This window comes from Haematobia irritans, chromosome 4, assembly GCF_050003625.1.
Source record: "Haematobia irritans isolate KBUSLIRL chromosome 4, ASM5000362v1, whole genome shotgun sequence".
NCBI lineage: Eukaryota > Metazoa > Arthropoda > Insecta > Diptera > Muscidae > Haematobia > Haematobia irritans.
Window position 1 is genome coordinate 94,281,774 of NC_134400.1, and position 16,209 is coordinate 94,297,982.

General features: G+C 35.5%; 1 protein-coding gene across 1 annotated transcript in view; it reads left to right on the forward strand.

The window, feature by feature from the left end:
• Positions 1-16,209, forward strand: part of Dnah3 (dynein heavy chain 3, axonemal) — a 671,994-nt gene that overhangs the window by 62,524 nt on the left and 593,261 nt on the right. Inside the window, exon 10 of the mRNA XM_075308183.1 lies at positions 2,408-2,574. Coding sequence (XP_075164298.1) covers positions 2,408-2,574 — 167 coding nt within the window. The remainder of the gene's footprint in view (positions 1-2,407; positions 2,575-16,209) is intronic.

The following is a 16,209-nucleotide window of genomic DNA, read 5'->3' on the forward strand; positions in this document are numbered from 1 at the left end:
CTATTTAAGCTATCACAACCCAAGTAATTTGATTGTGGCTGACAGTCTTTCGTAGAAGTTTCTACGCAATCCATGGTGGAGGGTACATAAGATTCGGCCTGGCCGAACTTACGGCCGTTTATACTTGTTTACATCTTCGATCTCCATTTCGGTTCACATTTTATTTTTTTTATACCCTCCATCATAGGATGGGGGTATATTAACTTTGTCATTCCGTTTGTAACACATTGAAATATTGCTCTAAGACCCCATAAAGTATATATATTCTGGGTCGTGGTGAAATTCTGAGTCGATCTAAACATGTCCGTCCGTCCGTCCGTCCGTCTGTTGAAATCACGCTAACTTCCGAACGAAACAAGCTATCGACTTGAAACTTGGCACAAGTAGTTGTTGTCGATGTAGGTCGGATGGTATTGAAAATGGGCCATATCGGTCCACTTTTACGTATAGCCCCCATATAAAGGGACCCTCAGATTTGACAAAAATTTCTACAGAAATAAAATTTAAAAAAATTTTCTATAGAAATAAACTTTTGACAAAATTTTCTATAGAAATAAAATTTTGGTAGATTATTTTTGGCTCGAGTGGCAACCATGATTGTGAACCGAATAAAATTTGAACAACATTTGCTATAGAAATAAAATTCTGACAATGATGAAAATTTTATTATGAACCGAATAAAATTTTAACAAAATATTCTCAAGAAATAAAATTTTGGTAGATTATTTTTGGCTCTAGTGGCTACCATGATTATGATCCGATATGGACCAATTTTTGTGTGATTGGACCAATTTTGGTATGGTTGTTAGCGACCATATACTAACACCACGTTCCTAATTTGAACCGGATCGGATGAATTTTGCTCCTCCAAGAGGCTCCGGAGGTCAAATCTGGAGAAGATTGAATTTTATGTTAAAAATCAATCACGTTTTTAATTGATTCAATCACACAATTAATTGATTCCGTTACAAAAGTCAATTAAATTTTTAATTGAAAATCGTGTTGGTTTTCAATCAAAATGGGTGATTGATACTATCATTTTCGTGATTGAAGACATTTCAATTAAAAAAATGATTGAATCCGCGATTTTCGTGATTGAAATCAAAAAATTTTTTTTTGTGTGTATAACAGCTACGTAGCCCAGTGCATAGTATGTTGGATTACAAACTGTATGGTCCTCGGTTCGATTCTCCGTCCAGGCGAAAGGTAAAATTTAAAAAATTTAATAATTTCTTCAACACTATTTGTATTACAGAAAAAGGTGCCAAGAACTAAAAAATTTCGTGGAAGTGAAAATTATGTGAGGGAATGAGCACAATCTTCTTTTGGGGAAAATTCTTCCAAGCATATAATATTTTTGGGCTCAAAATGCTTCCAAAAATATAATATGTTCACATAAAACAAACATATTAATGTTTCGGCATTATCCAATAATATATGTGCTTCCTGCAAAATATGTTTGGAACATATGTTAGAGAAGCAATTTTTTTGAGGGTGTACGACGTTTACAACTTTGCGACAGTCGAAAACCTAAAAAAGGTTGATACAGACGATCTCTGATCTGTATACTAAACGATGGGTCTTGGACTGGTCCTTCTTTGCGTTAAACACAAATGCATACACTTATTGTACCACAGTACTTTTGAAGAGTAACTTTAATACTTCATCGGTGTTCTTACAGGTGTCTATAATAAGGCACCAATTTTCGCATGTTAATTAGAAGGTCAAATTCAACGCGACCGAATGAAATTTGTTCATTTTTTCAACCGAATTATATGAGATTTGCTCTTTCCAGAGAATACGGAAGGTTGATACAGACGATCTCTGATCTGTATACTAAACGATGGGTCTTGGACTTGTCCTTCTTTGCGTTAAACACAAATGTATACACTTATTGTACCACAGTACTTTTGAAGAGTAACTTTAATACTTCATCGGTGTTCTTACAGGTGTCTATAATAAGGCACCAATTTTCGGAATACGGAAGTCAACTGTGTATCGGTTTATATGGGGGCTCAATATAATAATGAACGTATATGGACCAATTTTTGCATGGTTGTTAGAGAAGATATACTGACATGAAATACCAAATTTCAACCAGATTGAATGAAATTTGTTCCATCCAAGGGGCTCCGGAAGTCAAATCTGGCGATCGGTTTATATGGAGACTATATTTAAAAGTGGTCCTATATGGCCCACTTGCAAAACCGTCTGACGTACATTAATAATAACTACTTGTACAAAGGTCAATATATATTTTTTTCAGTTTGGACAATATACAAACAAATGACAATAATTTCCTTATAATAATTTTTTTTGTTCAAATAAAGCCAACCACCCTATTAAACTCTGCTCATAATTATAAAATTGCACTTGATACAACTTTCTTTTCTCCCTTTACTTACAGAAATTCTGGCCAAGAATATTTCCTGAAGTTATGTTAATGGATTATCTGTTCACTAGCGAAAAACAAATACCACCGGATGTGGCTGTGTTAATTATCTCCTGTCTTATAGATCTGCAAGAGGATTTTCGCTATTATGTGAAACGTGCTTTTCTACGATATTTGCTAAAGTAAGTTTAAGTGCGTATACTATACATATACGGCTGCATGTTCGGTGGGTTCGAATTTTATATAGCTATCATCATGGATCGCATATAAGAAATTTCCGTGGAGACAACTCTTCGTTACGTGAATAACTGGAACTAATTGCACATCATCTACGTTATGCACAGTAGAGAAAGTTAATGTAACGGAAAGAACTTCGGTCCATTTAGAAGAAGCAGAAGTTAAATTTAAAACTGAATTTTCTGCTGATTATTTCATTTTCTAGATCTATTAAAAAGACTTATATTTCTATTATAGGGTCCTTAAATCTTAAATATATATGATTTAAATTGGTAGATACTCACATCCAGTGTTACGGTTGTGCGACTTTAGTCGCAATTTGCAACCACTCTGACATCATGCGCCTTTTTGTGCGACCTTTTTAAAATATGCAAAATGTGCGACAAAAAAGGGAAGTGTTTAAATTTGAAGCAATTTTTATAAATGGAAATTCACCGCCGTGCGCCTTACGCGAAGCAACCGCTGTGCAAAGGGTTATGGATACAACCCCACACGGATGAAAAAGACTGTTTTTCATATGTTTGGCTATAAACATTATATGTTTGGAACACAAATTTTTAAACACAATATTTTTGAGTGCAAGCATATAATGTTTATAAACTAGCATAACATGTTTGGGACATATATGTTAATATGTTAGAACATATTATGTTTGGGACATAAAATGTTTGTAAATATAATATGCTTGGATGCAAACATATATTAATTTAGAAATAGCCTATAAACATATATGTGTTTAGTAGCTTGGAGCGCTATTTAACAGGGAGCGATATTGAATTAAGTTGGTGGTTGTTGCTTGTATTACAAAATTAACATTATATTTTTCCTTGGGCAATTGATCAGCTACTTCTTTGATCCTTACAAACTGTGTGGTCCGCTGTTCGAATCCCCGTCCGGCAAAAGGTAAAATTAAAATAAAAAAAAATCATACAATTGAATAATTTCTTCTACAATGTTTGTATTACAGAAAAAGGTGCTAAGAACTAAAAAATCTCGTGGAAGTGAGAAAGATGTGGGTGAATATACAATTGGGCAGAAACAAAATTTTGAGCATTCAGGTCGAAAACCTATGTTGTTAGCGCCTATATTACCTGTTTATTTTCATAATTCATTATGATTGTAAATATATAAATAAATAAATAAAATTTTGAGCACAATATTGTTTGGGAGAATTTTTTTTAAGCATATAATATTTTTGGGTGCAAAATGCTTCCAAACATATATGTTCACATAATAACATATTGTTTTTTGGAAGACAACATTATTGAATTTGGATGCAAAAATACAAAATGTTTGGAACTTAGACTACCCAAACATATATTGTTTAGACCAATATGCTTTCAAACATATTATATATTGGAAGAGATCAAACATATAAATGTTTGGGAAATACCCAAAAATGTATATGCTTGAAGCAAAATATGTTTGGGAGTATATGTTACAGAAGCGATTTTTTGTGAGCGTGCAGTTTCGACTAAATGTGTTTCTTCACCACAATGCGAGACGCCGTTTGAATTCGGCTATAAGAAAGAGTTCATCAGCATTGCCACAACGATATTTTATTTTGGACCAATTTTTTTTTTCCAAAATCCCAAAAAAAATGTTAACCAAAATTCTCTCCAGTGGACCAAATTTCGAAGAAAAGTGCATAAAAATAATTTATTGTTGTACATAGTCATAGATTGACATCGGAATCAAAACACAAACTTTTCAACTTGTTAAAATTTGTAAAAGTATACTTTTTTAAAAGGTCCAAGTTTTAAATTCAATTTTGCGTAATAATAACAAAAGTTAACAAGTATATACGGCCGCAAGTTCGGCCAGGCCGAATCTTATGTACCCACCACCATGGATTGCGTAGAAAATTCTACGAAAGACTATCATCCACAATCGAATTACTTGGGTTGTGGTATCTTAAAACTTCTTAACATCGTTTTCTAAATTGTGATTTAGTCCATACATGGTATATATTAGACAAAAAAAGTTATGTATAGTTAAGTCTACAAATAATTACGAATCGATATGGACTTTTTGTACGTAGAGAGCCAGAATTGAAATATGGGGATCGCTTATATAGGGGCTATATACAATTATGAACTTGATATGGACCAATTTTTGTGTGATTGGGGATCGATTTATCTGAGGGCCATATATAACTATAGACCGATGTGGACCTAGTTAGGCATGGTTGTTATCGACCATATACTAGCACAATGTACCAAATTTCAACTCACTCGGATGAAATTTGCTCCTCCAAGAGGTTCCAAAACCAAATCTCGGGATCGGTTTATATGGGGCTCTGTACGATTATGGACTGATATGGACCACTTTTGGCATGGTTGTTAAATATCATATACTACCACCACGTACCAAATTTTAAGCAGATCGGATGAATTCTGATTCTCCAAAAGGCACCGGAGGTCAAATCTGGGGATCGGTTTATATGGGAGCTATATATAATTATGGACTGATAGGAACCAATTCCTGCATGGTTGTTGGATACCATATACTAACATCACGTACCAAATTTCAACTGAATCAGATGAATTTTGGTCTTCCAAGAGGTTCCGGAGGCCAAATCTGGTGATCGGTTTATATGGGGGCTATATATAATTATGAACCGATGTGGACCAATTTTTGCATGGTTGTTAGAGACCATATACTAACATCACGTACAAAATTTCAGCCGGATCGGATGAAATTTGCTTCTCTTAGAGGCCTCGCAAGCCAAATCGGGGGATCGGTTTATATGGGGGCTATATATAATTATGGACCGATGTGGACCAGTTTTTGCATGGTTGTTAGATACCATATACTGACACCATGTACCAAATTTCAGCCGGATCGGGTGAAATTTGCTTCTCTTAGAGGCCTCGCAAGCCAAATCGGAGATCGGTTTATATGGGGGCTATATATAATTATGAACCGATGTCGACCAATTTTTGCATGGTTGTTGGAGACCATATACTAACACCATGTACCAAATTTCAGCCAGATCGGATGAAATTTGCTTCTCTTAGAGGCCTCGCAAGCCAAATCGGGGGATCGGTTTATATGGGGGCTATATATAATTATGGACCGATGTGGACCAGTTTTTGCATGGTTGTTAGAGACCATATACTGACACCATGTACCAAATTTCAGCCGGATCGGGTGAAATTTGCTTCTCTTAGAGGCCTCGCAAGCCAAATCTGGTGATCGGTTTATATGGGGGCTATATATAATTATGGACCGATGTGGACCAATTTTTACATGGTTGTTAGATACCATATACTAACACCATGTACCAAATTTCAGCCGGATCGGATGAAATTTGCTTCTCTTAGGGGCCTCGCAAGCCAAATCGGGGGATCGGTTTATATGGGGGCTATATATAATTATGAACCGATGTCGACCAATTTTTGCATGGTTGTTGGAGACCATATACTAACACCATGTACCAAATTTCAGCCAGATCGGATGAAATTTGCTTCTCTTAGAGGCCTCGCAAGCCAAATCGGGGGATCGGTTTATATGGGGGCTATATATAATTATGAACCGATGTCGACCTATTTTTGCATGGTTGTTAGAGACCATATACTAACACCATGTACCAAATTTCAGCCCGATCGGATGAAATTTGCTTCTCTTAGAGGCCTCGCAAGCCAAATCGGGGGATCGGTTTATATGGGGGCTATATATAATTATGGACCGATGTAGACCAGTTTTTGCATGGTTGTTAGAGACCATATACTGACACCATGTACCAAATTTCAGCCGGATCGGGTGAAATTTGCTTCTCTTAGAGGCCTCGCAAGCCAAATCTGGTGATCGGTTTATATGGGGGCTATATATAATTATGGACCGATGTGGACCAATTTTTACATGGTTGTTAGATACCATATACTAACACCATGTACCAAATTTCAGCCGGATCGGATGAAATTTGCTTCTCTTAGGGGCCTCGCAAGCCAAATCGGGGGATCGGTTTATATGGGGGCTATATAAAGGGTGATTCTTTTGAGGTTAGGATTTTCATGCATTAGTATTTGACAGATCACGTGGGATTTCAGACATGGTGTCAAAGAGAAAGATGCTCAGTATGCTTTGACATTTCATCATGAATAGACTTACGATCTGCCACAACGTCGAATTTTCAGTGAATGGGCCCTAGAAAAGTTGGCAGAAAATCCGCTTTTTTATCGACAAATTTTGTTCAGCGATGAGGCTCATTTCTGGTTGAATGGCTACGTAAATAAGCAAAATTGCCGCATTTGGAGTGAAGAGCAACCAGAAGCCGTTCAAGAACTGCCCATGCATCCCGAAAAATGCACTGTTTGGTGTGGTTTGTACGCTGGTGGAATCATTGGACCGTATTTTTTCAAAGATGCTGTTGGACGCAACGTTACGGTGAATGGCGATCGCTATCGTTCGATGCTAACAAACTTTTTGTTGCCAAAAATGGAAGAACTGAACTTGGTTGACATGTGGTTTCAACAAGATGGCGCTACATGCCACACAGCTCGCGATTCTATGGCCATTTTGAGGGAAAACTTCGGAGAACAATTCATCTCAAGAAATGGACCGGTAAGTTGGCCACCAAGATCATGCGATTTGACGCCTTTAGACTATTTTTTGTGGGGCTACGTCAAGTCTAAAGTCTACAGAAATAAGCCAGCAACTATTCCAGCTTTGGAAGACAACATTTCCGAAGAAATTCGGGCTATTCCGGCCGAAATGCTCGAAAAAGTTGCCCAAAATTGGACTTTCCGAATGGACCACCTAAGACGCAGCCGCGGTCAACATTTAAATGAAATTATCTTCAAAAAGTAAATGTCATGGACCAATCTAACGTTTCAAATAAAGAACCGATGAGATTTTGCAAATTTTATGCGTTTTTTTTAAAAAAAAAGTTATCAAGCTCTTAACAAATCACCCTTTATAATTATGAACCGATGTCGACCTATTTTTGCATGGTTGTTAGAGACCATATACTAACACCATGTACCAAATTTCAGCCCGATCGGATGAAATTTGCTTCTCTTAGAGGCCTCGCAAGCCAAATCGGGGGATCGGTTTATATGGGGGCTATATATAATTATGGACCGATGTAGACCAGTTTTTGCATGGTTGTTAGAGACCATATACTGACACCATGTACCAAATTTCAGCCGGATCGGGTGAAATTTGCTTCTCTTAGGGGCCTCGCAAGCCAAATCGGGGGATCGGTTTATATGGGGGCTATATATAATTATGGACCGATGTGGACCAATTTTTGCATGGTTTTTAGAGACCATATACTAACACCATGTACCAAATTTCAGCCGGATCGGATGAAATTTGCTTCTCTTAGAGGCCTCGCAAGCCAAATTTTGGGGTCCGTTTATATGGGGGCTATACGTAAAAGTGGACCGATATGGCCCATTTGCAATACCATCCGACCTACATCAATAACAACTACTTGTGCCAAGTTTCAAGTCAATAGCTTGTTTCGTTCGGAAGTTAGCGTGATTTCAACAGACGGACGGACGGACGGACGGACGGACGGACATGCTCAGATCGACTCAGAATTTCACCACGACCCAGAATATATATACTTTATGGGGTCTTAGAGCAATATTTCGATGTGTTACAAACGGAATGACAAAGTTAATATACCCCCCATCATATGGTGGTGGGTATAAAAATCAGTAAGAGAAAGTTTACTTAGAACTTTCGACTTTTAAGACTACAAGAGACACTCATTTGGTTTATTTTGGTACAGTAGGTAACGGATATAAAAAAACTCGGAAAAGCACATACTATTTGTTTCTTGTATGCGTTTTTCTTATAGACATTAATTATATATGCATATAAATGTATATTTTTTTATATGAGATGTACTTATATCCGTTACTACTGTATAGCGCCATGATGAACGATTTCTGAATTTTCATCCGATTTGCTGTATTGCTGCTTTGCACCCAATATATAATTCGTCAAGCGTGGTTCATATCGGTCGATATTAATAAATAGCTCTCATATAGCTGAATCCCCCTATTCCATTTGAGAAATAGAGAAGTTGCAAGTTTTTGCTGGGAATTTTTTCCACTAACAACTTGCACGAGTTAGCCAAAAACAAATCATAGTGCAATATATTTAGCAGAGTCCACTGATAAAATATTGTCGTGAGGTCAAAGATTTCATGTCTTTAAAATACGAATGCAAATTTTGCTTAGCATAGCAGACACATTTCTCTAATATAAAGTATTTTTTCCTTGTCCAAAAGTCGATAAACTTTTCAATGAAGTCGTATTGTTCTTATAATTAAGCAATTTCACTTAAAAATGGGTATAATAACATTAAATAAAAAATGTTTGGGCTAAGTTCAACTTGACTTTAATAATTCAGAAAAATTCTTTAAATTTAATGAAATTGTCTTTAAATTTGTTGTCTTTTTGCATCTTGAATACAAAGCAAAAAATCGGTCAAATATAGGACATGTTTTTCAACACTTTATTTTAAAGACGTCTTTTACTTGAAACATACCATAATTTCTACTGGAAGTCGAGCCTTAATTTGGAAAATAAAGTTGTCGTTAACTCGTTTTTAAAGGTCCTTGATAGCATACGAAGAAAAAAGCTGAAAAAGCGAAAAATTAAAATTCGCTTCCTGGAAGTAAGTACACAAAACCAAAATTTAAAAGAGAATTGTGTCTTAAAAGTATACTTACTTGTATTCTCCGCTTTTTCGGCTCGGAATCAATACAAAAATTTTTGAAGTAAAGACAAAATCTTTAGAACCGGGCATGCTTTTTTCAGTGTGGGATAAACTCTCCACTAGGAGGGAAAAACTTTTTGAATATATCGAATAATAGATTACACAGGGGAACAAAATTAAACTTTTTGTGTTGATTTTAAATTTATAGCAAATTTTTAGTAATTTGAGGTCGCTGAATCCAAATCTGCACTTGGTTTTTTTTTCTATCAGCTCGACTTTTCGAGATATACCTTTATGTTCCAAATTCGGGCACTTCCGCTACATATATTGGAATAACTTGAAAACTTTGCACTATATTAAATAACCTCTGCGAAGAATTCACTGATGATTTTATAAGGAAATGTCTATCTTGAGTGGGCTTCTTCTTTGTATGAATTTCAGCGCTTTCAGAAGCAGTACAAGTACACGAGGAAATCATTGCAACTTTAGTGCGCTTAGAATGCATATAATAATTTCGAATTTTTTATTATACCCTGCGCCACACTGTGGAACAGGGTATTATAACCCAGCAAAAAAAGAGCTTCCAAAAAAGTAGTTTGGATCCCCAATCTGTGATCCGGAAGTAGTGCAAACTTGGATCATCTCCAATGAATTTTACATGGGATTGTCACAGGACGGAAGTACTCCCTTTTTGGATCCTTTGCATTGCTTTAGAAGTTGTGCCCTGGAAGTTAATTTGAATGAAGAAATTTAAAAAGCGAAAACATTTTTTTTTCAACCAATTTCACTTTTTTTTATACCCTCCACCATAGGATGGGGGTATATTAACTTTCTCATTCCGTATGTAACACATCGAAATATTGCTCTAAGACCCCATAAAGTATATATATTCTTGGTCGTGGTGAAATTCTGAGTCGATCTAAGCATGTCCGTCCGTCTGTCCGTCTGTCCGTCTGTCCGTCTGTCCGTCCGTCTGTGGAAATCACGCTAACTTCCGAACGAAACTAGCTATCGACTTGAAACTTGGCACAAGTAGTTGTTATTGATGTAGGTCGGATGGTATTGAAAATGGGCCATATCGGCCCACGTTTACGTATAGCCCCCATATAAACCGATCCCCAAATTTGGCTTGCGGAGCCTTCCGGAGCAGCAAAATTCATACGATCCGGTTGAAATTTGGAACGTGGTCTAAGTATACGGTCTCTAACAACCATGCAAAAATTGGTCCATATCGGTCCATAATTATATATAGCCCCCATATAAACCGATCCCCAGATTTGACCTCCGGAGCATCTTGGAGGGGCAAAATTCATCCGATCCGGTTGAAATTTGGTACCTGATATTAGTATACGGTCTCTAACAACCATGCAAAAATTGGTCCATATCGGTCCATAATTATATATAGCTCCCATATAAACCGATCCCCAGATTTGAACTCTGGAGCCTCTTGGATGAGCAAAATTCATCCGATCCAATTGAAATTTAGTACGTAGTGTTAGTATATGGTCTCTAACAACCATGCAAAAATTGGTCCATATCGGTCCATAATTATATATAGCTCCCATATAAACCGATCCCCAGATTTGACCTCCGGAGCCTCTTGGAGGAGCAAAAGTCATCCGATGCGGTTGAAATTTGGTACATTTCGTTAGTACACACAAAAAAATAAAATATGAATTTGTACATTTTTATAAATTTATGGATTTTTTCATAAAAAATGTGTACACTTACATAATATATTGTTTTCATAAATACTTGTTATGAAATTATGAATTTTTTTAATAACATGTAGAGACAGTTTCATAAAATTAATGAAATTTTACTAATATATCAAAAATACTGTTTTTCTCCTAGCGTGAGAGAGCCACAACATAGAGTTACTCTCATATGTATACAATACAATCATATAATACGAGACAAAAACCGAAACGTAACGTTTTGAAAGCAACACGTGATTTTGTTGTGTTTGAGTTTTTCAGTACAGTTTGAGTCGCTGTCGCGATTCGAAGATTTTTTATTGCTTTAGAAAAAATTGACGAAAAACAATATTAACTGGAAGCGTTGGTGCTCATGTTTATTAATAATAGAAAATATTATAAAAAAATATTATGTTCTTTGCCGGCTGGATTTTAATGCGGGTTTTAATAAATTGGTTCATACATTTTGACCAATTATGAAGGCATTAACAATCAGGGGAAAAATTGAAAAGAAAAGTTACATATAATGCATGACGTTTTTTTGTATATATTATGTAAAAGTACATATTTTTTCAATGACAAAAATATGTATACTTCGTTTATAATATTAAAAATTACATTCATATTATGTACACATTCATAGTCAATGAAACCCTGTATTTTTTATTTTATGAATTGTTTTCATATAATTTATGAATCCCGTGTTTGGAAAATTTTTGTGAACACTGTTCATAAAATAAATGTATTATTTTTTTGTGTGTATATGGCCTCTAACAGCCATGTAAAAATTGTCAAATTTTATTACTATAGAAAGTTTTGTCAAAATTTCATTTCTATAGAAAGTTTTGTAAAAAGTTTATTTCTGTAGAAAATTTTGTCAACATTTTATTTCTATAGACAATTTTGTCAACATTTTATTTCTATAGAACATTTTGTCAACATTTTATTTCTATAGAAAATTTTGTCAACATTTTATTTCTATAGAAAATTTTGTCAAAATTTTATTGCTATAGAAAATTTTGTCAACATTTTACTTCCATAGAAAATTTTGTCAACATTTTATTTCTATAGAAAATTTTGTCAAGTTTTTATTTCTATAGAAAATTTTGTCAAAATTTTATTTCTATAGAAAATTTTGTTAAAATTTTATTTTTATAGAAAATTTTGTAAAAAAAGTATTTCTGTAGAAAATTTTGTCAACATTTTATTTCTATAGAAAATTTTGTCAAGTTTTTATTTCTATAGAAAATTTTGTCAAAATTTTATTTCTATAGAAAATTTTGTCAAACTGAATTATATACGTATTTAATCGGCCATTTTTATACCCACCACCATAGGATGGGGGTATATTAACTTTGTCATTCCGTTTGTAACACATCGAAATATTGCTCTAAGACCCCATAAAGTATATATATTCTGGGTCGTGGTGAAATTTTGAGTCGATCTAAGCATGTCCGTCCGTCCGTCCGTCTGTCCGTCCGTATGTGGAAATCACGCTAACTTCCGAACGAAACAAGCTATCAACTTGAAACTTGGCACAAGTAGTTGTTATTGATGTAGGTCGGATGGTATTGAAAATGGGCCATATCGGACCACGTTTACGTATAGCCCCCATATAAACCGATCCCCAAATTTGGCTTGGGGAGCCTCCCGGAGCAGCAAAATTCATCCGATCCGGTTGAAATTTGGTACGTGGTCTTAGTATACGGTCTCTAACAACCATGCAAAAATTGGTCCATATCGGTCCATAATTATATATAGCCCCCATATAAACCGATCCCCAGATTTGACCTCCGGAGCCTCTTGGAGGGGCAAAATTCATCCGATCCGATTGAAATTTGGTACCTGATGTTAGTATATGGTCTCTAACAACCATGCAAAAATTGGTTCATATCGGTCCATAATTATATATAGCCCCCATATAAACCGATCCCCAGATTTGACCTCCGGAGCCTCTTGGAGGGGCAAAATTCATCCGATCCGGTTGAAATTTTGTACCTGATGTTAGTTTACGGCCTCGAATAACCATGCAAAAATTGGTCCATATCGGTCCATAATTATATATAGCCCCCATATAAACCGATCCCTAGATTTGACCTCCGGAGCCTCTTGGAAGAGCAAAATTCACCCGATCCAGTTGAAATTTGGTACATGGTGTTAGTATATGGTCTCTAACAACCATGCAAAAATTGGTCCATATCGGTCCATAATTATATATAGTTCCCATATAAACCGTCCCCAGATTTGACGCCGGAACCTCTTGGAGGAGCAAAAGTCATCCGATACGGTTGAAATTTGGTACATTTTGTCAATATATGGCCTCTAACAGCCATGTAAAAATTGGTCCATATCGGTCTTTAGTTATATATAGCCGATGACTTATTACACAAAAATTGGTCCGTATCGCCAAAAATAATCTACCAAAACTTTATTTCCATAGAATATTTTGTCAAATTTTATTACTATAGAAAGTTTTGTCAAAATTTCATTTCTATAGAAAGTTTTGTCAAAAGTTTATTTCTATACAAATGTTTGTCAAAATTTTATTTCTATAGAAAATTTTGTAAAAAATTTATTTCTGTAGAAAATTTTGTCAAAATTTTATTTCTATACAAAATTTTGTCAACATTTTATTTCTATAGAAATTTTTGTCAAAATTGTATTGCTATAGAAAATTTTGTCAACATTTTACTTCCATAGAAAATTTTGTCAACATTTTATTTCTATAGAAAATTTTGTCAAGTTTTTATTTCAATAGAAAATTTTGTCAAATTTTTATTTCTATAGAAAATTTTGTCAAAATTTTATTTCTATAGAAAATTTTGTCAAACTAGATTATATACGTATTTAATCGGCCTTTTTATACCCACCACCATAGGATGGGGGGTATATTAACTTTGTCATTCCGTTTGTAACACATCGAAATATTGCTCTAAGACCCCATAAAGTATATATATTCTGGGTCGTGGTGAAATTCTGAGTCGATCTGAGCATGTCCGTCCGTCCGTCCGTCCGTCTGTTGAAATCACGCTAACTTCCGAACGAAACAAGCTATTGACTTGAAACTTGGCACAAGTAGTTGTTATTGATGTAGGTCGGATGGTATTGCAAATGGGCCATATCGGTCCACTTTTACGTATAGCCCCCATATAAACGGACCCCAAAATTTGGTTTGCGAGGCCTCTAAGAGAAGCAAATTTCATCCGATCCGGCTGAAATTTGGTGCATGGTGTTAGTATATGGTCTCTAAAAACCATGCAAAAATTGGTCCACATCGGTCCATAATTATATATAGCCCCCATATAAACCGATCCCCCGATTTGGCTTGCGAGGCCTCTAAGAGAAGCAAATTTCACCCGATCCGGCTGAAATTTGGTACATGGTGTCAGTATATGATCTCTAACAACCATGCAAAAACTGGTCCACATCGGTTCATAATTATATATAGCCCCCATATAAACCGATCCCCCGATTTGGCTTGCGAGGCCTCTAAGAGAAGCAAATTTCATCCGATCCGGCTGAAATTTTGTACGTGATGTTAGTATATGGTCTCTAACAACCATGCAAAAATTGGTCCACATCGGTTCATAATTATATATAGCTCCCATATAAACCGATCCCCAGATTTGACCTCCGGTGCCTTTTGGAGAATCAGAATTCATCCGATCTGCTTAAAATTTGGTACGTGGTGGTAGTATATGATATTTAACAACCATGCCAAAAGTGGTCCATATCAGTCCATAATCGTACAGAGCCCCATATAAACCGATCCCGAGATTTGGTTTTGGAACCTCTTGGAGGAGCAAATTTCATCCGAGTGAGTTGAAATTTGGTACATTGTGCTAGTATATGGTCGATAACAACCATGCCTAACTAGGTCCACATCGGTCTATAGTTATATATGGCCCTCAGATAAATCGATCCCCAATCACACAAAAATTGGTCCATATCAAGTTCATAATTGTATATAGCCCCTATATAAGCGATCCCCATATTTCAATTCTGGCTCTCTACGTACAAAAAGTCCATATCGATTCGTAATTATTTGTAGACTTAACTATACATAACTTTTTTTGTCTAATATATACCATGTATGGACTAAATCACAATTTAGAAAACGATGTTAAGAAGTTTTAAGATACCACAACCCAAGTAATTCGATTGTGGATGATAGTCTTTCGTAGAATTTTCTACGCAATCCATGGTGGTGGGTACATAAGATTCGGCCTGGCCGAACTTGCGGCCGTATATACTTGTTTTGTTTAATATATACCCCGTATGGGCTAACTTACAATTTAGAAGACAGTGTTAAAAAGTTTTACGATACCTTGCCATCGGCAAGTGTTATCGCAACCCAAGTAATTCGATTGTGGATGACAGCCTTTAGTAGAAGTTCCTACGCAATCCATGGTGGAGGGTACATAAGATTCGGCCTGGCCGAACTTACGGCCGTATATACTTGTTCATCCATATGTTTTATTACACAATTATGTTCCTATTATCTAATTTTTACAATTTGAAAAACTTTTTCGCTCCGACAGGGGTTGAACCTGGGTTTGCTGGCACCATAACAGAACGCCTTAGCACACTCAGCCACAAACGCCATTGAACATAAAGCGTCGAAAGGTCAATTCAAATGTTTATGATATGATCGTAATACGACACCAAGGAATAACATTTTAATTGCTTCTCAAGACGTTCTTTATTAGTATGAACGAAAAAATAAGAAACGCAGGTTCAAATCTCACCAGCGGCAATTTTTGATCAAATATTTTTCTAAAAAAATATTTTTTTATGTCATGCATCGTTTTTATTTTTTATTTTCAGCATACGTTTTCGTATAAATATATTTTTTCCATTAAAAATCAACAAAAAAATTAAAAATTCTAGTAATTTGCAAAACCTTCTCAAAAGAACTTCCATGGAAGCGAAAAAGTCAATCGGCGCAGGTTCAAATCCCAGCGCGGATGAAATTTATTTTTATTTTTTTATTATTATTTTTTTACTTTTTTTATTAATTTCTATTTTTTAGGTTTTTTATTAGTTTTCTATTTTTTTGTAAAATTTAATTGTACAAAATTTGCACTTAAAATAGCCTGATTGCGTTCTTTCTAATACTTGTCCACAAGGACTGCATCGGAAGTAGAAAAAATCGTTGGGGGATCCCAAGACGCGCTTTAGAAGAAATGTTTGTGCACTTGTCCA